The 19,782-nt window shown below is 72.0% G+C and overlaps 6 protein-coding genes across 16 annotated transcripts; 3 read left to right on the forward strand and 3 right to left on the reverse strand.

The window, feature by feature from the left end:
- The first annotated feature begins 625 nt into the window (after positions 1–625).
- Positions 626–4,884, forward strand: RTN4RL2 (reticulon 4 receptor like 2). The gene is made up of 3 exons (XM_054635666.2): positions 626–887; positions 3,055–3,542; positions 3,937–4,884. Exons 1-3 carry the CDS (start codon positions 854–856, stop codon positions 4,672–4,674), a joined length of 1,260 nt encoding a protein of 419 aa, XP_054491641.2. The 5' UTR covers positions 626–853; the 3' UTR covers positions 4,675–4,884.
- Positions 4,885–5,888: 1,004 nt separating this feature from the next.
- Positions 5,889–6,867, reverse strand: TIMM10 (translocase of inner mitochondrial membrane 10). Its single transcript, XM_054635257.2, has 2 exons — positions 6,653–6,867; positions 5,889–6,153 (listed from the first exon to the last, which is right to left on the reverse strand). The coding sequence occupies exons 1-2, from the start codon at positions 6,721–6,723 to the stop codon at positions 5,952–5,954; spliced, it is 273 nt and encodes a 90-aa protein (XP_054491232.1). The 5' UTR covers positions 6,724–6,867; the 3' UTR covers positions 5,889–5,951.
- A 53-nt stretch (positions 6,868–6,920) lies between these two features.
- Positions 6,921–10,780, forward strand: SMTNL1 (smoothelin like 1). Its single transcript, XM_077179439.1, has 9 exons — positions 6,921–7,159; positions 7,410–7,577; positions 8,212–8,836; positions 9,013–9,208; positions 9,366–9,399; positions 9,494–9,634; positions 10,125–10,227; positions 10,300–10,451; positions 10,533–10,780. Exons 1-9 carry the CDS (start codon positions 6,921–6,923, stop codon positions 10,675–10,677), a joined length of 1,803 nt encoding a protein of 600 aa, XP_077035554.1. The 3' UTR covers positions 10,678–10,780.
- Positions 10,781–10,782: 2 nt separating this feature from the next.
- SERPING1 (serpin family G member 1) lies at positions 10,783–16,735 on the forward strand. Of its 9 annotated transcripts, none has more exons than XM_077179716.1 (9): positions 10,783–10,955; positions 13,139–13,207; positions 13,387–13,456; positions 13,563–14,169; positions 14,256–14,393; positions 14,474–14,677; positions 14,849–14,991; positions 15,279–15,498; positions 16,026–16,735. In XM_077179716.1, exons 1-9 carry the CDS (start codon positions 10,798–10,800, stop codon positions 16,271–16,273), a joined length of 1,857 nt encoding a protein of 618 aa, XP_077035831.1. In that variant the 5' UTR covers positions 10,783–10,797; the 3' UTR covers positions 16,274–16,735. The 9 variants fall into 9 exon arrangements, with proteins under 9 accessions (XP_077035831.1, XP_077035836.1, XP_077035832.1 ...); XM_077179721.1 differs by lacking the exon at positions 10,783–10,955 and adding an exon at positions 12,032–12,120; XM_077179717.1 differs by lacking the exon at positions 10,783–10,955 and adding an exon at positions 12,051–12,188.
- On the reverse strand, positions 10,953–13,187 carry UBE2L6 (ubiquitin conjugating enzyme E2 L6). Of its 3 annotated transcripts, none has more exons than XM_054634937.2 (4): positions 12,806–13,120; positions 11,768–11,857; positions 11,207–11,393; positions 10,953–11,138 (listed from the first exon to the last, which is right to left on the reverse strand). In XM_054634937.2, exons 1-4 carry the CDS (start codon positions 12,830–12,832, stop codon positions 10,978–10,980), a joined length of 465 nt encoding a protein of 154 aa, XP_054490912.2. In that variant the 5' UTR covers positions 12,833–13,120; the 3' UTR covers positions 10,953–10,977. The 3 variants fall into 3 exon arrangements, with proteins under 3 accessions (XP_054490912.2, XP_054490911.2, XP_054490913.2); XM_054634936.2 differs by lacking the exon at positions 12,806–13,120 and adding an exon at positions 11,994–12,299; XM_054634938.2 differs by lacking the exon at positions 11,768–11,857 and having other exon boundaries at positions 12,806–13,187.
- A 146-nt stretch (positions 16,736–16,881) lies between the features above and the next one.
- YPEL4 (yippee like 4) lies at positions 16,882–19,272 on the reverse strand. Its single transcript, XM_054634984.2, has 4 exons — positions 18,274–19,272; positions 17,867–17,910; positions 17,660–17,768; positions 16,882–17,121 (listed from the first exon to the last, which is right to left on the reverse strand). Exons 1-4 carry the CDS (start codon positions 19,270–19,272, stop codon positions 17,032–17,034), a joined length of 1,242 nt encoding a protein of 413 aa, XP_054490959.2. The 3' UTR covers positions 16,882–17,031.
- Between the last annotated feature and the right edge of the window lie 510 nt (positions 19,273–19,782).

Raw genomic sequence — 19,782 nt, forward strand, 5'->3', positions numbered from 1 at the left:
ACGCGTGTCCCCCCACGCGCGGCACCGGCGCGGGGCCCGCGCATCCCGCACCGCCGCCACCCTCTGTGCCCCGGGCCGGGCGGCGCCGCGGCGGCACCACGGACAGCGCCGGTCCGGCACCGCGAACAGCGCCGCGGTCCCGCGTGGGTGCGGACCGCCGCCCACCGCGCCCTCCCGGCGGCTCGCTGGGTGCGGGGCTCCCGGCCCCGCCGTACCCGCCCCGGGCACAGCCCCCGCGGGGTCCCGCCGGCCATGGGGGCATCAAAGCCCGGCGCCGGTCGGGGGATCGTGGGACAAAGGGAGGGACAGACGGACGGACAGACGGACGGACAGACGGACGGACGGAGACCACCCTCCGTGTCCCGCGGTCACAGCTCCCCACGCGAGCCCCGCGCCCTTTCCCCGTGGGGGGAGCGCATCACACCCCGTGTCCCCGTTGGGGGTCTCCGTCTTGAGTCCCGCAGGGCGTGGCCCCCGCGGGCGCCCGCAGCGCGTCCCCCTCTGTTCCCCCCGGTCCCCGCGGTCCCCGCTGTCCCCGCCGGGAGTCCCTGCGCCCACCCCTGTCCCGCCTGGGGCGGGCCAGCCCGGGAAGGGTTAAACGGCGGGGCCGGCGCGGGGGGCGGAGCGGCCGCCCCGGGATAAGGCGCGGCGCGGGGAGGGCTCAGCCCCACGGAGCCGCGGGCAGCGCCGCGCCGAGCCCACCCGTGCCCGAGCCCGAGCCCACCCGTGCCATGCCCCGGGGCGGCGGCGGCTGCTGCTCCCGGCGGCGCGGCGGGGGCGAAGGGGGCGAGCAGCCCCCCCCGGCACCGGCCATGACCCCGCGGGTGGGCAGCGCCTGAGCGGCCGCCCCGCCATGCGGCCCCCCACGGCTCGGGACCTGCCCCCAGGTAGGCGCGGGGTCGGGCGGGGTCCCGCGGGTGTCGGGCGGACCCTGGGATGCCCCCCGGAAACCTCGGTCCCGGCTCGGGGCGCCCCGCGGCGCTCGGGGTGCGGGCGCCCCGGGGTGAGTGGGGAGCCCCCGGTGCGCGGGGACCCCGCGGCCGCCCCGGAACGCGCGGCCCGGCGCGGGGGCGCAGTCCGGGGCACCCCAGGTTGAGTCCCCCCGCGACCCCCGGCGCGAGGGTGCCCCCCGACCCACGAGGCGCCTGCCGCCAGCCCAGCCCGAGGTGTGGCCGTCTCACGACCCACGGGGTGGCCCGTGCCACCCCGGGACCCCCAGCCCGGCGTGGCAGTGCCCCATGACACGTGGGTACTCGCTGCCATCCCGGGCCCCCCGGGGCAGCCCCACGAACCCCGGCACGCCCTGTGCAGCACCGGCGTGCACAGCCCGGCTTCTGGCGCTCCACGATCCACGGGGTACCCGGTGCCACCCCGAGAGCCCCAGCCCGGAGTGTGGGTACCCCACGCTGCCCAGCGGGGTGTGCCCCGCGACTCAGGGGGTACGCGGTGCCACCCCTGGACCCCCAGCGCGGCGTGGAGACGCGCCACGGTTCCCCGAGTGGCACCGCGGGGAGCCGGGAGCGCCCGGGTCACGCCGCGGGTGGGTGCCGCGGGTCTGTGGGGTACCCGCAACTACCGGGGTGGGGGGGTTTGGCACCCGGGGGGGGGAAGCTGAGAACCGGTGACTTCAGCTCCCAACTGAGTCAGCCCGCGGCGTGGGGGAGTGACAGATGGGACGCGGGTGGGGGGCGCACGCCGGCACGGGGCGCCGGGGGAGGGGGGCGGCGCTGAGCAGATGCGCCGGACGCCTCCGTGGGTGGCTGGGGGGTGGGCACCCCCCCAACTCGCGGAGCACCGGCAGAGGGGAAGGGAGGGAAGGGGGCGGTGGGACCCCTCGGTGCATCTCCGGTGTGACCTCCGGTGCACCGGAGGGTCCCACCGCCCCCCTCCTTCCTCTCCCCTCCCCCGGCAGCGGCGACTGGGCGCATCCACGCATCCCCGGGCGTGGATCCAGGCCGCCGGGCTGAATTATGGATGAAGCTCTCGGGTTGCAGCCTGAGGGGGGGGATGGACACGGGTGGGGGGGGGGGAGAAGGGGGGGATGCTGAACACCCGGAGCGGCGGCGCGTGTCGTCAGCCCGCGCCCACGCGTGCCCCGCCCCACACGTGGCCGCGGCACGCGCGCACGTGGCACCGCCCCGTTTGGGGAGGGGGCACGGACCCCCCCCCAGAGTGGGGTGAGGGGGGTCCCAGGGGTCTGTGACCCTGTGAGGGGTTCTGGTGGACCGTGGGGCAGGCACGGTCCCGTACAAGTGTGGGCACGGCAGGGGGGGTCAGGGAGCTTTGGGGGTCCCTGGGGAGCATGGCCCCAGTAGCAGGAGCAGCCCCAGAAGGTCACAGGCGGACAGCCACTTTTTGGGGTGCCTGGCCTTGGTGCTGTGCAGCAGCACAGCCCTGGGGGCGTCTCTGGGGACCACAGTCCTATGGGCTGATGTGGGTCTGGGGGCTGCAAGGGGCGCTCAGTGCTATGGGGTGTCATGACCTTGGGATTCTCCTAGGGCTCTGTGGTCCTAGGGATCTCCTAGGGGACCATGGCTGTGTGGGTGGGCATGGCCTTGGGGCATCCCTGGGGAGGAGACATGGCCCTCAGGGGCCTCCTGGGGGCCATGGCCCTGTGGGTGGGCACAGTCCCCTCCCTCGGGGTGTCCAGCCCTGCAGGGTGGTGATGACCTTGGCGTTCTCCTGGGGAACCGTGGCCCTATGGAGCTGGCATGGCTTTGGAGGGCTTCTAGGAGTGCCCAGCCCTATGAGGTTGTCGTGACCTTGGGTTTCTCCTGGGCAAACACGGCCCTAAGGGTGGGTACAGTCCAGGGGACCTCCTTGGGGTGCCCAACCCTATGGAATGATCAGGACCTTGGGACTCTCCTAAGGAGCCACGGCTTGATGGGGTGGGCACGGCCCCAGGGGGCTCCCAGAGCCGTTCCCAGGGATGTTCCTGGCGGGCACGGCCCCGGGAGGCTCTGTGGGCTGCGGCGGCCGGGGGGCTGCGGGGGGCGGGCGGCGCGGGGGTCGGGGACGCGGGTGCCCCGCGCTGACGCCCCGCTGTGCCCTCAGGCGGGCGCCCGGCGGCCCTGCTGCTGCTGGCGGCGCTGGTGTGGGTGCCCGGCGGGGCTCCCGCCTGCCCCGCGCTCTGCACCTGCTACGTCTCGCCGCCCACCGTCAGCTGCCAGGCCAACAACTTCTCCTCGGTGCCCGCGGGGCTCCCGCCCGGCGCCCGCCGCCTCTTCCTGCAGAACAACGTCATCGGGGCGCTGCGGGCGGGCACCTTCGGGCCCAGCACCGTCACCCTCTGGCTCTACTCCAACAACATCTCCTCCATCCAGCCGGGCACCTTCCGCCACCTGCCCGCCCTGGAGGAGCTCGACCTGGGTGACAACCCGCACCTCCGCGTCCTGGCCCCCGACACCTTCCACGGCCTCCACCGCCTCCAGGCCCTGCACCTGTACCGGTGCCGGCTGGCCAACCTGCCCAGCGGCATCTTCCGTGGCCTCCGCAGCCTCCAGTACCTCTACCTGCAGGAGAACGGGCTGCTCTACCTCCAGGTGGGTGAGCAGGGGGCCTGGGCGATGCCTCCCGGGCACAGGGGTGGGACTGGGTGATGGTGACAAGCCACGGAGACAGGATGTGGAACAAGGTAGTGCTGACACGGCCAGAATGCGGGGCAGGGACAGAAGATGCTGAGGGAGCAGGGTGATGGCCGTGGGGCAGGACCATGGGTGACCCCAGCATGGCAGGGCCACGGGACAAGGTCTTGCACGATGCTCACAGAGCAGGGACACAGGAGAGGGTGACGGGCGATGATGGCAGGACTAGGCCCCATGGCAGGGCTCTGTGGGGCCCACACCAGTGTCTCTCCAGCTGATGCCTGCCAGGCAGGGCCACAGAGCAGCACACTGGGCCCCCACCCCATGCCCACCCCTCTCCCATTCCCTGCAGGACGATCTCTTTGCCGACCTGGCCAACCTGAGCCACCTCTTCCTGCACGGCAACCGGCTGCGGGCGCTGTCGGAGGGCGTCTTCCGGGGGCTCTCGAGCCTGGACCGCCTGCTGCTGCACGCCAACCGGCTGGCAGCCATCCACCGCCGCGCCTTCGGGGGGCTGGCGCGCCTCACCATCCTCTACCTGTTCAACAACAGCCTGGTGGCCCTGCCCGGGGACCCGCTGGCCGCGCTGCCCTCGCTGCAGTTCCTGCGCCTCAACGCCAACCCCTGGGCCTGCGACTGCCGTGCGCGCCCGCTCTGGGCCTGGTTCCGCCGCACGCGCGTCTCCAGCTCCCCGGTGCCGTGCGCCAGCCCCCCGCAGCGCCGCGGCACCGACCTGCGCCACCTGCGCCCCCGCGACTTCGACGCCTGCCCCGAGGACGACGACGACGACGACGGCGGGGAGGAGATGGAAGATGGCAACGGGGTGGCGGTGATGGGCACCCCGGGGCGGGCGCTGGGTCGCCCCGGCACCCTCCCGGCCGCGCCGCCCTCCGCCTTCTACCGCGACGGGCTGCCCCCCCACGACCTGCGGGGACCCCAGCCCCGGCCGCCTCCCCCGTCCCGTGACTCCCGCGGGCCCCCCGAGGACGCCAGCTGCCCCCACGACCCCTGCGCCCCCATGGCCGCCGCCGCGCCCCGCCGGCCCCCCGCCCTCCTGCCCCTCCTGGCTCTGATCCTGCCCCGACTCTGAGACCCCTCGGCGCCCACGGGGGTCCCGGCACCTCGGGGCGCCCGTGCCCCCCTTCTCCCCAGGGGAGGCCTGTAGAACTGTGGGGAACAGCCGGCGGGGGGGGGGGCCGCAGGATGCAGAAGGGGGTCCCCTCCCATCCTGAGTGGGAAAAACCCCCAACAGGAACCAAAAGGTGGGAAATTATTTATTAAAAATGGTCTTATTTTGGGAGAGCGGGGCCTGGCTGCTGTGGGTGGGCCATTGTCGATCCAGGTCACCGCCTGCCGCTCCTGAAATATTGATGGGAGCGGCGGGTGGCAGGGCAGCGAGGCGTGCAGGGCGCTGCGGGGGGGACGGACAGACGGACGGACGGACGGACACCCCCTGCGGGACACACACCCCCCGACACGGGCCGCACGCCCGGCGCCACCGCGGGGCCGGTGACACGCAGGCTGCCGTGACGCCGACACCCCGCACCCCGGGCAGAGTGCTGGCGGGTGTCACGGGAGCCGCGGGGCGCGGAGCCACCCCCGCGCCCTGCACTGCCTGACCCACTTCCCGCAGGCACACGGATGGAGCACACACTGCCGGGCTGCGGGCACAGGGACAGCGCCCTCCCCCTGCGCTCGGTCCCTCTGGGTGTGTGTTACACACAGCCCAGGGCTGCCCCTCGCTCGGTGTCCCTCAGCGGGTGTAACTCGCTAGGTGTCTGTGTCCCCCGGGGCCCTTGTCCCCTCCAGGTGTCCCCAGGGGTGTGTGGGGTGTCTGTCTGTGTGTGTGCAGACTGTCCCCATGTGGGTATCCCCATGCCCCCTCCCCTGTGGTCTCTGGCTGTCCCTACGTGGTCCTTGCCCAGGCAGAGGTGTTCCCTGGGTTGTCCCCATGTGGTCCCATCTGTGTATCCTCAAATAGAGCTGGATGTTCTGGGAGTGTCCCTGCGAGGGTGTCCCTGTGCCCTGCCCCTCGGGAGCTGTGTCCCTGTGCAGGGCCCCCCGGCTGTCCCCTCTGGTGAACCCCAGCACAGACAGACAGGGAGGGGCTGAGCCCTGTCCCACCCAACTGGGGATTACAAGGGGCTCAGCCCAGCTCTGCCTAATCCGGGGGATTACACGGGCTGGGCCCAGCCGGGGGGGGCACCCAGGGGTGCCCCCCACAAGGACACAGCACGTGGCAGCTGGGGACAACAAGGGGGGCTCGCAGCAGCAACCATGGGCACCCAACAGACGGCCACAGGGTGGGTTTGGGGGGCGAGGGGAACACAGCAGACGCCCAGGTTTATTGGGGTGATGGGTAGGGGCTCAGGCGCTGCCGCTGCCCTGCTGCATCCGCTTGAGCAGCTCCTCGTCCTGCAGTGACAGCTCCGTCAGCTTCTTGCCCATCCGCTCGTGCACCTCCAGGTACTTGGCCACGCAGCGGTCCAGGCACACGCATTCCCCTTTGGACAGCTCCGACTCCTTGTAGAACGGCGGGACGCACTTGCGGTGGCACGCCTGGGTCATCCTGCACAAACCGCACCGTGCCTGAGCCCCGCGCCGGCCGGGACTCGGCCCCGCAGCCCAGCACACCCTGTACCCCGCCATCGCCACCCCCGGGACCCCGACCCCGCACCCCAACATCACCCGTGCCCCGCCATCGCCACCCCGGGACCCAGCCCCGCACCTCAGCACCCCCCGTTATCGCCATCCCCGGCACCCCCAGCCCTTGCACCCCAACACCTCCTGCACCCGCATCATCACCGAGCGGGACGCCGGCCTCTGCACCCCAACAAGCCCAGTATCCCCCGTCATCGCCACCCGGGCACCCCTAGGATCCCCCACCGTCCCCCATCCTCAGGCATCTCCGGCTCCCCTCCCCATTTCCCGGGTGTCTCCGAGGACATCCCGCACTCCCCTACAGCACCAGGGTCCCCCATTGCCTCTGACACCCGCTAGTGTCCCCCAAGCCACGGACGCCCCCCGGTATCCCAGCGCCCCCAGTGCTCTCTCCCGGCGGGCCTCACCGGTTGTACATGTCGGCCATCATCTCAACCTCCAGCTCGGCCGCCAGCTGCTGAGCCCGCAGCGGATCCATGGCGGCCACCACCGGTCCCGCTCGGTCCCGGTCCCGATCACGGTCCCTCTGGGCCCGACCCCGCTCGGATCCGCCCCGTTGGACCCGCACGGTCCCGCTCGGTTCGGGACCCGGCGGCGGCTCCCTGCAGGAACCACGTGGGCGCCGCGCTTCCGCCCACCCGCGCAGCGGCCCCGCCCCACCGCTGGCGCCGGCCAATGGTGTGCAGGAGGAGGCGGGATCAGGGCTGCGCCTCGGTCGCTGATTGGCCCTGCGGAAGGGGCGTGGCAGCGGCGGCGGCCGAGCGGCGGGAGGGGAGCGGCGGAGCGCGCGCTGGGCCCGGCCTTTGCCCTGCAGAGGGCGGGGTCACGGGAAGGGGGCGTGTCCAGGCCGGAGAGGGCGTGGCCACCGCCGGGACCTCACCCGGGCGTGACCGGGGGGCTTCGGGTCCCTCCCTGTGTGTCCCCTGTTCCTCGTGTCCCCGGGTCCTCCTGTGTCCCGCCGTCCTGCCCGGGCTGTCCCCGTGTGACCTGTGTCCCCGCGTGTCTGTGCCCCCCATTGCCCTCGGGAGTCTGCTCCCCCCGCGCTCCCCGTGTCCCCCGTTGTGTGCCCGTGTCCCCGTGGTGTCCCCCGAACACCCCCGCGTGTCTGTGTTCCCCACCTCGCCCGTGTTCCTGTGACCCCCAAGTCTCCCTGTCCCTGCCCAGGGTGTCCGTGTCCCCTGTGCCCCTCGGGTCGCACGGCACGGTTCGGTCCCCTCCCCGCGGGCTGCTTTGGGGTGTCGCCGCTGTCCGGGAGGGGCTGTCGGCGCGTTCCCCCTCCCCAGCCGTGCCCGGGTGTCCGGCCCGGCCCCACGCGTGCCCCGCGGGTGGGCGGTGAGTGAAGGCGGCACCTGCCCCCGCCGGGTAAAAATAGCGCCGGGCGGGGGGGCCGGGGCGCAGCAGGGGCGGCGGAGCGGGAACAGCCGGAGGGTACGGGCCGAGGGGCTCGGGGGGCTCCGGGAGCACCGGGGCTACGGGAGCGGCCGGGAGGGTGCAGGCTGGGGGGTACCGGGGAGGAGCACCGGAGGGCAGCAGGGGAGACCGGGAAGGGGTTATAGGGGGCCGGCAGTGGGAACGGGAGGGCAGGGAGAAGACATGTGGGGCCGGGAGGGGGACATGGCGGGGCCGGGATGGGATCTGGGTGCTCGGGAGGGGACGTGGGGGCAGGAGAGGGTACAGGGGGACTGAGATGGGGCATGAGGGCAGTGGGAGGGTTGGTTTGGGGCTTGGGGGGCTGCAGGAAGACGTGAAGGGGCCGGGCTGTGCTGTTGGGGTGCCGGGATGGGGCATGGGGGGGCCGGAGTGGGGCAACTGGGGTGCCCAACGTAGGAGTGGCAGGGCTGGAGGAGGGCATGGGGACAGGGACAGGGACAGGAGGGGGGTTAGCCGGGTTGGGGGGCTCTGGGGGGCACGGGCAAGCTCACGGCGTCATCGGGGGCACCCCATTGACAGCCCTGTGCCCCTGCAGCAGTGACCGCAGCAACATGGAGGCTCTGGGAGACGCTGAAACCCCCACCTCGGACACCCCAGCTTCGGAAACCCCCATTTCAACAAATCCCGCCGCGAGCACCCCCGCCTCGGACAACGCCACCGCGACCCCCGGCACCCCCACCTCGGACACCCCCACCCCCGGCACCCCCACCCCCGGCACCCCCGCCTCGAGTACCCCGACCCCCGGCACCCCCACCCGCGGTAGCCCCACCCCGGACACCCCCACCCCGGACACCCCCACCCCGGACACCCCCTCTGACCCCGCCGCGGGGCCGGGGGAGGGCAGCGGGGAGGCGGCGACTCCCGGGGGCGGGGAGAAGGCTCGGGAAGCGGGGGGCGATGGGGGGGACACGGGGGGCGATGGGGGGGACACGGGGGGCGATGGGGAGGGTACGGGGGGCTCAGGGGGGTGCGCGGGGGGAGAGGCTGCCGGGGATGGCGGGGCAGAAGCGCCCCAGGGTGCCGGGGGCGATGCCGGGGAGGCCGGGGATGGTGCTGGCGATGCCGGGGCAGGGACAGCCGGGGGCACCGGAGGGGGTACCGAGGAGGGTACCGAGGGAAAAGCGGCGCCGGAAGCAGCGGGCAACTCCCAGCGCCGACAGGTGAGGAGGGGTTGGGAGGGAGGTGGCGGCACAGCCAGGGCAGGAGGCGGTGGGGAGGGCAGCTGCGGCACGGATGGGGACAGGGTGAGAGTGCCAGGGCCAGGATGACAGTGCCAGGGACATTGTGTGAGTGACACTGACCGTGCTGGCAGTGCCACCCTGCCTGTTCCTTACAGGAACCCGCTTGGCTTCAGGACGAGGACGACGAGCTGTGGCCTGAGTTCCCTCCCTGCTCGTCCCCAGAGGGGGCCACCAGCCCCACGTCCCCCACGTCCCCTACGTCCCCTATGTCCCCAACGTCCCCCATGTCCCCTACATCTCCCACGTCCCCTACATCCCCTATGTCCCCAGCATCCCCAGTGTCCCCCACAGGTAAGAGCCATTTGGGCAATGGCACTCGAGTGTCCTGGGGTCACTGCTGCCCCACAGTGTCCATCCTCCCCAAGTGAAAGGGCCTTGAGCCCCAGGGGTGCCCAGGGGGGCGTGGGTGCCCTCTTCCAGCCCTCCGACCCCTCCTCTCTCCTTGCAGCTGGCAACGCCAAGGACACGGGGGGCAGCACGAGGTGTGTCCCCACGGGTGGCAGCCCAGTACTCCACGGCAGGGATGGCACCCCACAGCGCCCTGCTCATGGCTGTCCCACCCGTGTGTGCCTGCAGGGCTGCTCCAGCGGGGGGGACACGGGACAAGGCAGCCCCCGGCTCGGCGGGACAGAGGCTGAGGCTGGAGGGGGCCGGGGGACGGCCACGAGTGGGGACCCGGGCACAGGGGCGCAGCGCCATCCTGGAAAAGTTTGGAGGGTGAGGGGGCCTGGCCCCGTGGGGGGCAGGAGGGGCATTGAGGGAATGGGGGACCCCGGGTTTTGGGGGGGCTGTAGGACAGCCAGGGACAGTGGGATGGATGGGCCATGGAGCAGTGGGGGTGTTGGAAGGCCGTGAGGCAATGGGAGGTACAGGGGAAATCGGGGGGCATGGCGGGGGCATGGATCAGTGGGGGTGTTGGTGGGCACAGGGCAATGGGAACTGGGGCTCTGTGGGGCAATGGTGGTACAGGGGGTACATGGGGCAAGTAGGGAGGGTATGGGACACAGGGGGTATTGGGGGGCATGGGGCAATGAGGGGTACAGGGAGGAATGGGGGTCCGTAGAGCAGTGGGTGGGGTGGGACAGGCGGGGCTGTGTGACCATGGGGCAGTGGGGGCCCAGAGCCATGGGGCAATGGGGTCACAGAGGGGCTGGGGTCCCCATGAGGGATGGTGGGGTGGGGGATCCCACATCCCAGGTCCCCCCAGGGCTGCCAAGGGCCCAGCCCCACACCTGCGGCGCTCGGGGGGGGCCGCCACGGTCAAGACGATGCTGCTGGAGTGGTGCCGCGCCCGCACCCGCGGGTACCCGGTGAGTGCCGGCGGGGGCGGCGGGAGGGTCCGGGGATGGCCCGGGGGTGGCCTGACCCCGCTGTCTGCGCAGAACGTGGACGTGCAGAACTTCTCGGGGAGCTGGGGCAGTGGCCTGGCCTTCTGCGCCCTCCTGCACAGCTTCTTCCCCGACGCCTTCGACTTCGCCGCCCTGGAGCCCAACGCCCGCCGGGACAACTTCGCCCTGGCCTTCACCACCGCCGAGTGCGTGAGCGCAGCGCCGGCCCCTCGGTCCCGCCGGCCACCCCCGGCCGGTGCCGGTGACCGCTGTGTCCCTTCCCGCAGGGAGCGGGCGGGCTGTGCCCCGCTGCTGGAGGTGGAGGACATGGTGCGGCTGCCGGTGCCCGATGCCAAGTGCGTGTACACGTACGTGCAGGAGCTGTACCGCTGCCTGGTGGCCAAGGGGCTCGTCAAGACCAAGAAGCGCTGAGAGAGGGAGGGACCCCCACAGCCCCCCAGCTGTGCCATCCCCCTCCTCGTCCCCTGCTCTGTCCCCCAGCAGTAAAGGCCGTGGTTCCAGGCGGTGGTGGCCTCGTCACTGGAGGGAGGAATGCTGGCACCAAGCGAGTGTCTGGGCACTGTCACCAGGCTGGGACACAGCCCTGGCTCTGCCACCAGGAGGGTGACATTCCCCAGGGCTGGCACGTGGGGGGCAGCGACTCCCGGAGCCCCCCACCCTCCCAGTGAGGCACCACGGAGCAGGAGCAGGTGATGGAGAGAATTTATTGCCTCATGTGCGGGGTTCGGGGCGCGGCTCGGCGTGGAGCCGGGTGTGCTCCTCTGCCCGGCGCCGGAACTCCTCGGGGCGCTCCTGCAGCTCCCGGGCCACGTCCGGCCGCAGCAGCCGCCGCGGGTCTGGGCTGTCCAGCTGCAGCAGCAGGTCCTGGAGCACTGCAGGGGCACGGGGCTCAGAGGGGCGCCCACCCCCTGCGCCGTGTCCCTGTCCCCGCCGTGCCCACCTTGGATGGCGCGGGTGGCGGGCTCCCAGTGCCCGTGAGTGGTGAGGGGCTGGCAGACGCGGCCCTCGAGGTCCACGCTGGGGTGGTAGATGGGCGTGCGGAGGGTGGCGCAGGGCGGCTCCAGCGGGTGGTTGGGGGAGAAGGTCAGCTCGAAGCGGAAGGCGCCCGTGTTGTATGGGGGGTTGTTCTGCCGGGATATGGGGGCACCTCAGCCCCCTCTGCCGCAGCGTCCATCGTGGGGGGGAGGACCTGTCCAGCCCTGATACCCAGTGCCCCCCGTAGAGACTCCCCTGTGCCAGCCCGAGCCCCTCAGGAGGGGAATCTCCACCCAGTGTCCCCAGCCCAGGACCTGCAATGTCCTCAGAGGGGCCCTCCCCAGTTCTGTCCTGCGGGGGACCCTCACTCAGTGAGACAGCCCCGTCCCAAGGGTCACCCCCGCTCCCTCCCATGTCCCCAGGGCACATCATTCCTCAAGCCCGCATGTTCCCCACGGCCCCTGCTCCCCAGGACCCCCCGCAGCCCCTCGTGCCCCCCGTCCCCCCGTGCCCTCTCCCCACGCACGGGCAGCAGGAGGCCCCCCCAGCGCCGCACGTTCCCGTCCAGCGGCCGCACGTCGCGGACCCCCTCCCAGCGCCGCGCCTCTTCCAGCTCCTGCGGGAAGGGGTGGGGCAGGTGTGGGCGGAGGTGTGTCCCCACAGACCCCTCCATAGGGTAATCCTCCTCCCGGGACCCCCTCTCTGGGCGGGGCCGCCTGCAGACCCCGCCTTAATAGGCAGGGTTTATTTACCGGGCACACTTTTATGGACGGGGCCGGAATTCTGGACACACCCCTGGGCGGGGCCGCCCCGCCGGGGAAACGAAACTGAAACGTGCCGGGGTATTTGTCACCCCCGCACCGGAGACCCCGCACCCCGGTACTGCTTCCCTCGCACCCCGCCACCGGGACCCCCGGCACGGACACCCGCCGCACTGCTTCTCCCCGGTACCGGGACCCCCTCATCGGGCGCTGACACCCCTCAGCACGGCTTCTCTCGCACCCCGGCACCGGGACCCCTTTACCGGCACTGACACCTCCAGCACCGCCTCTCCCCGGTACCGGGACCCCCGCCCCGGCACTGACACCCGCCGCACTGCTTCTCCCCGGTACCGGGACCCCCTCATCGGGCGCTGAGACCCGCCGCACTGCTTCTCCCCGGTACCGGGACCCCCTCATCGGGCGCTGACACCCCTCAGCACGGCTTCTCTCGCACCCCGGCACCGGGACCCCTTTACCGGCACTGACACCTCCAGCACCGCCTCTCCCCGGTACCGGGACCCCCGCCCCGGCACTGACACCCCCCGCACTGCCTCTGCCCGGTACCGGGACCCCCTCACCGGGCGCTGACACCCCCAGCACCGCCTCTCCCGCACCCCGGTACCGGTATCCCCGCACTGGCACTAACACTCCCCAGAACCCCCTCTCGCACCCCGGTACCGGGACTCGCGCACCGCGAGCTCGGCTGCCCCCGGTCCCCGCTCCGGTACGGACACCAGGACCCCCGCGCCGGTACCGCAGCGGCACCGGAGTCCTGGTCCCGTCCCGGTGCCCCCGGTGCCCACCTTGGCGATCCGCCCGGCCATGGTCATCGGTGCCCGGTGCCACGGGGATGGGCTCCGTGGGGTCACGCCTCCGGGCGGGCGGGACGAGGTTCTACGGCCGCGCCCCCGGCACGGGTGGGTGGGGACGGATGGGCCGGGGGCGGAGGGCGACCCCCGTCACCGCGGGGGCTCCCAGGGGTGACAGAGAGCCAGCAACCCGCGCAGACGAGCAGCTGACGGGAGCAAAACGGGACGCGGGGCCGCATCCTGGCTGCCTCCGCACCCCCGTGCCCGCCCCCGCATTACCGGCCGTGTCCCGGCTGATTTACGGGAACCTCCTTAATTTTTAACCAGGCAGGGTCGGAGCCGGCCAGATCTCCCGGCGTCGCTGGACACGCAGGGACCGACCCGCCGGGCACCCAGGTGGGCCCGGGGCGCTGCCGCCTCCCGCCCCCCACAGCCCGTCCAAAGGGGGGGACAGAGCGGGGGCACCCCGGGTGGAGCTGCGCGGGGTAGGGGTACGGGGGGTGTAGGGAATGGGGTGCGGGGTGCCGGGGTGGGGGATGCTGGGTGTCTGTCCTTGACCTGTGCCCTCCCACCAGCATGGCCATCAAGACACCCTGGCTGCCCCTGGCATGGCTAGTGGCCACAGCCGCGGTCACTGTCACCCCGGTAAGTGTGGCTCAGGGACACGGGCTCCCTGTGCCCGACACCCCTCCTCATCTGAGTCCCCCACCCGGCTGCCCCATGCCCCCCTCACACAAATCCCTGTGCCCAGGTGCTCGCTCAGGAGGCCTCTCCCAGCTGGATGCCACTGCTCAGAGAGACCCCGACACCTCCTGTGCCCCCTGTGCCCCCCGCTCGTACCCCGGCTCCCTCGCAGGACGTGCTGCCCACCCCCAGCGCTCACCCCGAGGGGCTGCCGGGCTGGGGTGTCACAGATGTGACAGCACCGGAGGGGGCACTGGAGGAGCTGCACACCGCAGCCAATGGCTGGAGTGTCACAGATGTCCCCAGCCCCAGCCCCGCAGCGCCGGAGTGGACACTGGAGGGGCTGCACACCGCAGCCAGTGGCTGGGGTGTCACAGATGTCCCCAGCCCCAGCCCCGCAGCGCCGGAGTGGGCACTGGAGGAGCTGGACACTGCAGCCCATGGCACCACGGCAGTGCCCACGCCCGGCACCAGCGCCCCGCCGTGCCCTGGGGATGAGGAGCCGACCGACACCTGCGGGAAGCCCACGAGGGAGCAGCGGGCTGCCGTGGCCGAGGCTCTGGGCACCTTTGCCCTCCACTTCTACCAGCGCATGGCAGAGCAGGCCGAGCCCAACGCCAACCTACTCTTTTCCCCCATCAACGTCGCCACGGGGCTCTCGCACCTGCTGCTGGGTGAGGGGCTGCCCTTGAGCACCAGCGCCGCCGTGTCACCGCTGTCCCAGCCGGGGCACCGAGCCGAGCTTCCCCTCTGCCCGCAGGCGCCCGCGGAGAAACCCAGGAGCGTCTGGCCGCCCTCCTGGCGTACCCGCAAGAGCTGCACTGCGTGCACGGCGCCCTGCAGCAGCTGGCCAGCACGCCAGGCCTCTTCTCGGCCGCCCAGATCTTCCACCACCCAGGTGAGGCGGGCACTGGCTGCCGGTGGGGCGCCGCTGCCCGCCGGGCACCCGGGCTGACCCTGGACCGTGCCGCCGCACAGAGCTACAGATCCGGCCCCGCTTCCTCAACGACTCCCTGCGCTTCTACGGCGCCCGCCCGTACGCCCTGAGCGGCAACGAGAGCCTGGACCTGCAGCGCATCAACGCCTGGGTGCGGGAAGCCAGCAAGGGGCTGCTGCCCTCGCTGCTTTCCGCGCTGCCCCCCGAGCCCAGCCTGCTGCTGCTCAGCGCCGTCCACCTGCGCGGTACGGTCCCGCCACCCGCCATCCCGCGGGCATCCCCCGGGCATCCCCCGGGACATCCTCCCTGGCATCCCCCGGGCATCCCCCGGCATCCACGGGCGCGGGGGTGAGGCCACTACGTGCGGCCCCCCCGGTGCTCCCCGGTGCCCCAGCCACGGTGCCGTGTCCCCGCAGCCGCCTGGCGCACGCCTCTGGACCGCAAGAAGACGGTGCTGTTGCCCTTCCTGCGGCCCGGGCAGCGCCCCCGCAAGGTGCCCACCATGACCAGCGCCAAGTACCCGGTGGCCTCCTTCACCGACTCCCGCCTGCGGGTCCAGGTAGCCCCAGTGGGTGCTGGGGGTCTGGGGGGTCACTGCTGGGGGGATAATGGCATGATGTCACTCCAGTGGCACTAACGAGGAGCGCGAGGCTGTGATATAACTCCTGCGGCACTCGGGGAGGATGCCAGGCTGATGTCACTGCCCTGGCACTGAAAGGGGCACAGGCTGTGACCTCGCTCCCCTGGGACTTTGAGGGACGCCAGACTGGCACCTCTCTGGTGGCACCGTGGGGGTGCCGGTCCCTGGGGTCTCGCAGTGGCCCTCAGTGAGGGTCTGCCCCACAGGTGGGGCGGCTGGAGCTGCACGGGGGGCTGAGCCTCGTGGTGCTGATCCCGCGGGAGCCCCTGGAGCCTCTGGAGAGCCTGGAGCGGGCGCTGGACCCCGCCACCTTCCTGGCGCTGCTGCGGCGGGCGGCCCGCACCCCGCCCCGGGCCACCGCGCTGTCCCTGCCCCGCCTGCGCCTCGACCTCGCCCTGGACGTGGTGCCTCTGGTCCACGACATGGGTAAGGACACCTCTGGTGACACCACAGGGGCTGGCTGCGGGGTCACATCGCTCCCGGTGCGGTGACCTTCCTCCCTGCGGGACCTCACGGGCCCCTCCCCTCCCCCGGGGGCCACTTTCCCCAGGGTCCCCAAAGGCCACAATGTCCCCGGTATCCCCTGAGACCTCCCCCACTCCCGTGTCCCTGGCGTCCCCCATGTCCCCAGTGCCCCGGATGTGCCCCGCTCCCCCCAGCGCCCCTAAATGTCCCCTTACTTCCCAGTATCCCCAAATTATCCCCAGCGGCCCGAACATTCCCCATCTCCCCGGTGTTCCCCAATCCCTGAGTGTCCCCTGGCGCCCCCCAGTGTCCCCGCTGTGTCCCCGCCGTGTCTCCTCTGTCCCCACTGTCCTTCGTGTCCCTGCGTCTCCATGTCCCCGTCCCTCCTGTTTTCTCCTGACCCCCCGTGCCCACGGGTCCCCTCGGTGTCCCCTCGGCCCCCGCTGCCCCCGTGTTCCGCGGGAGTGGCGCTGAGGCCGGTGCCGCAGATTTCGGGCTGTTCCTGGACGCGGAGCTGTGCGGGCTGGCGCGGGGCCCGGCCGTGGTGGACACTGCGCGGCACCGGGCGGTGCTGGCGCTGGACGAGGCCGGCGTGGAGGCGGCGGCGGCCATGGCCACCTCGGTGGCGCGCTCGGCCCTGGTGCTGGAGGCCCTGCGCCCCTTCCTCTTCGTCCTCTGGCACGACACCGGCAACTTCCCCGTCTTCATGGGCCGTCTCAGCGACCCCCAGCCCTGACTCTGCTCCTCCTGTCCCTGTCCTCCCTCCTCCCATCCCTCCATCCTTCCCTCCCGCCTACTCCTCTCCCTCCTCCCTCCATCCCTGCCTCCTCCTCTCTCTGCTTCCCTCCTTCCCTCTCTCCTTTACCCCTTTCCTCTCTCTCTCTTCCCATCCTTCCTTCACTTGTCCCTCCTCCCTCCCTCCCTTCATCCCTTCCTCCCTCCGTCCTTCTTCTCTCTGCATCCCTTGTCCCTTGCTCCTCTCCTCTCCTCTCCTCTCCTCTCCTCTCCTCTCCTCTCCTCTCCTCTCCTCTCCTCTCCTCTCCTCTCCTCTCCTCTCCTCTCCTCTCCTCTCCTCTCCTCTCCTCTCCCCTCCCGTCCCCTCCCTTCACACTTCCCAGGGCACCGGGAGGGGGGTCCTGGCCCTCCCGTGCCTCAGTTTCCCCGCGAGCTCGGGGTCCCAATAAATGCACTAACCGCCTCCTGCGTGTGAGGAGGGGAAGGGACAGGCTGGGGCCACCAGGGACCCCGCTCTGTGCCAGGCTGTGTGCCAGGCTGTGTGCCAGGCTGTGTGCCGGGTGGTGGCAGTGAGGGGGGGGGGGGCAGGTGACAACGAGAACCTTCCTAAAAAAAAAGCGCCTTTATTGCCCTAGAAAAGCCCCACGACCCCCGCGGCTGGTGCCACCCGGGGGCCGCCAGGGGGCACAGCGAAGGTGCCAAGGAGGGGGTGACCCAGCGCCCCCCCCGGTGCCCCCCAGTCCCAGCCGCGGCCCCGCCTCAGTCCCAGCCGTTCTCCTTCACCATGTGCGACATCTCGATGATGAACTTCCCCTCCTTGTACTTCTGGCTGCTCTCGAATGCCTGCTCCTGGGGGAGGGGACGACGACACAGTGTCACCCCCCCGTGTCCCCACAGGCACTGCCTTGGGGGTGTCCTCAGCGAAGGGTTGGGGTGCCCGGGGGTGCCCGGGGTAGGGATTGGAGTACCCAGAGCAGGGATTGGGGTGCCCGGGGATACTCATGGAAAGGGTTGGGAGGCCAGGACAGGGATTGGGGTGCCCAGAGCAGGATTTGGGGTGCCCAGGGATGCCCATGGAAAGGGTTGGGATGCCACGGCAGGATTTGGGGTGCCCAGGGATGCCCATGGAAAGGGTTGGGATGCCACAGCAGGATTTGGGGTGCCCAGGGATGCCCATGGAAAGAGTTGGGATGCCAGGGCAGGGTTTGGGGTGCCCAGAGCAGGGTTTGGGGTGCCCAGGGATAACCATGGAAAGGGTTGGGGTGCCCAGAGCAGGGTTTGGGGTGCCCAGGGATGCCCATGGAAAGGGTTGGGGTGCCCAGGGCAGGGGTTGTGGCCCCCGGGCGGTGCCCGCAGCAGGTGGGGGTCCCAGCTGGGGAGCACTCACGTATTTCCAGCCCAGGGTGGTGTTGCAGCTCTGGCAGAAGATGTCGGCCACCGAGTGCAGCCCCGTCAGCAGCAGGCGCTGCTCGGCCGGCCCGCAGCCCACGTTCACCCTGCACCGAGAGCGGGGCTCCCACCGGCTCGGCACGCCCGGCCCGGGCACCCCCGGGCTCCCCCTCCCACTGCCAGCCCCGGTGCCCCCGGTACTCACACGGAGTTGAACAGGTAGGCACGGCCGTGGCTGCCCTGGAAGGACTGTGGGGACACGGCCGGTGTCACCGGTGGGGCCCCCACATCCCCCGGCACCCCTCCCTCCATGTCCTGATCCCATCCCGGTGCACTGCCACCGGCCTGGGGACACCGCGGGGGACACCTGCCAGCCCGGAGACACCGAGGGGGACACGGCCACCTCCGTGGGAGCCATACGGGTCACCTGCCACCGCCAGCACACCGCGCCGTGGCAGGGCGGGGGGGAGGATGCTTCAAACTCAGCACTCTGGGGACACGGCGAGGGGACACCCGCTGTCCTAGGACACCCCGGGGACGCGGCGAGGGGGACTCCCGCTGTCGCAGCAGACGAGGGACGGCGCCCACCCGGCCCGGGGGTGGCGGTGGCACCTTGGAGATGAGCTCCTCGTGGCGGGCCAGGTGCGCCCGGCAGTGCACGCAGCTGTAGGTGCGGTGCGAGCGCGGCAGGTAACTGCGGAAGGTGCGCGGCGGCAGGCGGGCGGCGGGCGGCAGGCGGCGGCGGGCCGGGCCCGGGGGCGGCATCGCCGGGGGCAGCGCCCCGGGGGGCACCGCGCAGCCGCCGCACAGCCGCTCGCACGGGAAGCAGCGCAGCAGCGCGCCCAGAGCCGCCGTCCCGCCCGGCCGGGCTCGGGGGGCTCCGCCGGGGCCCCCCGGCAGAAGGAGGCGGAAAAGGGGGGCGGCCTGCGGAGGGGGAAGGGGGGCGGTGAGGGGGGACCCCTCCTCAGCCTCCCAGGCGTGGGCGCTCCGCGAACGGAGCCGGCTGAGAGCGGGCGGAGTGACACCGGGACAGCGGGGACACCGGGACAGCCGGGGGGGCACCGGAACTGGGGGCGGGGGAGAGTCCCAGGATGGGTCTGAGGTCTCTTCTCGAAGCGTGGGGGAGTCCCCGGGGAGGTGATGGGGGTCCTGAGGGGGAGAACTGCGGGTACCGGGCGGGGGGAATGGAGAACCGAGGGAAGGATGGAAGAAGTCCCGACGGGAGATGGTGGGGGTCCTCGCGGGGGTGATGCGATGAGGGGGGTCCCAAAGGGCCGGTTGGGGGGTCCCAGGAGGGGTGCCGGGGGTCCTCGGGAGGCGGGAGGGTGCCGGGGGGGATGTTTGCGGTGGCAGTGAAGGAGGACAGGGATGTCGCCGTGTGTGTGGGGGCAATGTCAGGAACGCTGCGGGACACGACGGGGGCTCGGTGGGGCTGTGGGGGTCTCGGGGGGACACGATGGGGGGGTACCGGGTTCCGTGGCTTCCCGGGGGCCGGGGCCGCTCACCGCCCGCCGCTGTCCCCGCCGCCGCTGCCGCTGTCGCCGCTGTCCCCGGGGCGGGCGCGGGGGGGCCCTGCGTGCCCGGGAGCCGCATCACGGCACCGTGACTCATCCCGCGGCCGTGACATCACCGCCCGCCACCGCCGCCGTGACGTCACCGCACGGCCCTCCGACGTCAGCCCGGCCGCCGGGGATGCTCTGCGACCCCCGGGGCACCTCCCGCTCCCTCATGGCCCCCCACATTCCCATGGATACCCCGTCCCTCCAGACCCCGTGTCCCTTGTGTCCCTCCGTGTCCCCGTGTTCCGCCTTGTTCCCAGTGTCCCTCCGTGTGTCCCTGTCCCCCCGTGTCTCCATGTCCCGCCTTGTCCCCAGTGTCCCTCCGTGTGCCCCTGTCCCCTCATGTCCCTCGTGTCCCCCCTGTCAGATGTAAATCAGGCGGGGCGGGCGGGACTGCGTGTAAATGTCGTGCGAACGTCATGCAAACGATCCCGGGACTCATCCCGAGGGATCGGGGGAGGGGGAAGAGGGGGAGCCCCACTGTGATGAGATGCAAACCCTAGGAGGAGCCGCTGGTGTTATGCAAATGGGATGCAAACGAGCAGCAAGAACCTGACAGGAC

This window comes from Agelaius phoeniceus, chromosome 6, assembly GCF_051311805.1.
Source record: "Agelaius phoeniceus isolate bAgePho1 chromosome 6, bAgePho1.hap1, whole genome shotgun sequence".
NCBI lineage: Eukaryota > Metazoa > Chordata > Aves > Passeriformes > Icteridae > Agelaius > Agelaius phoeniceus.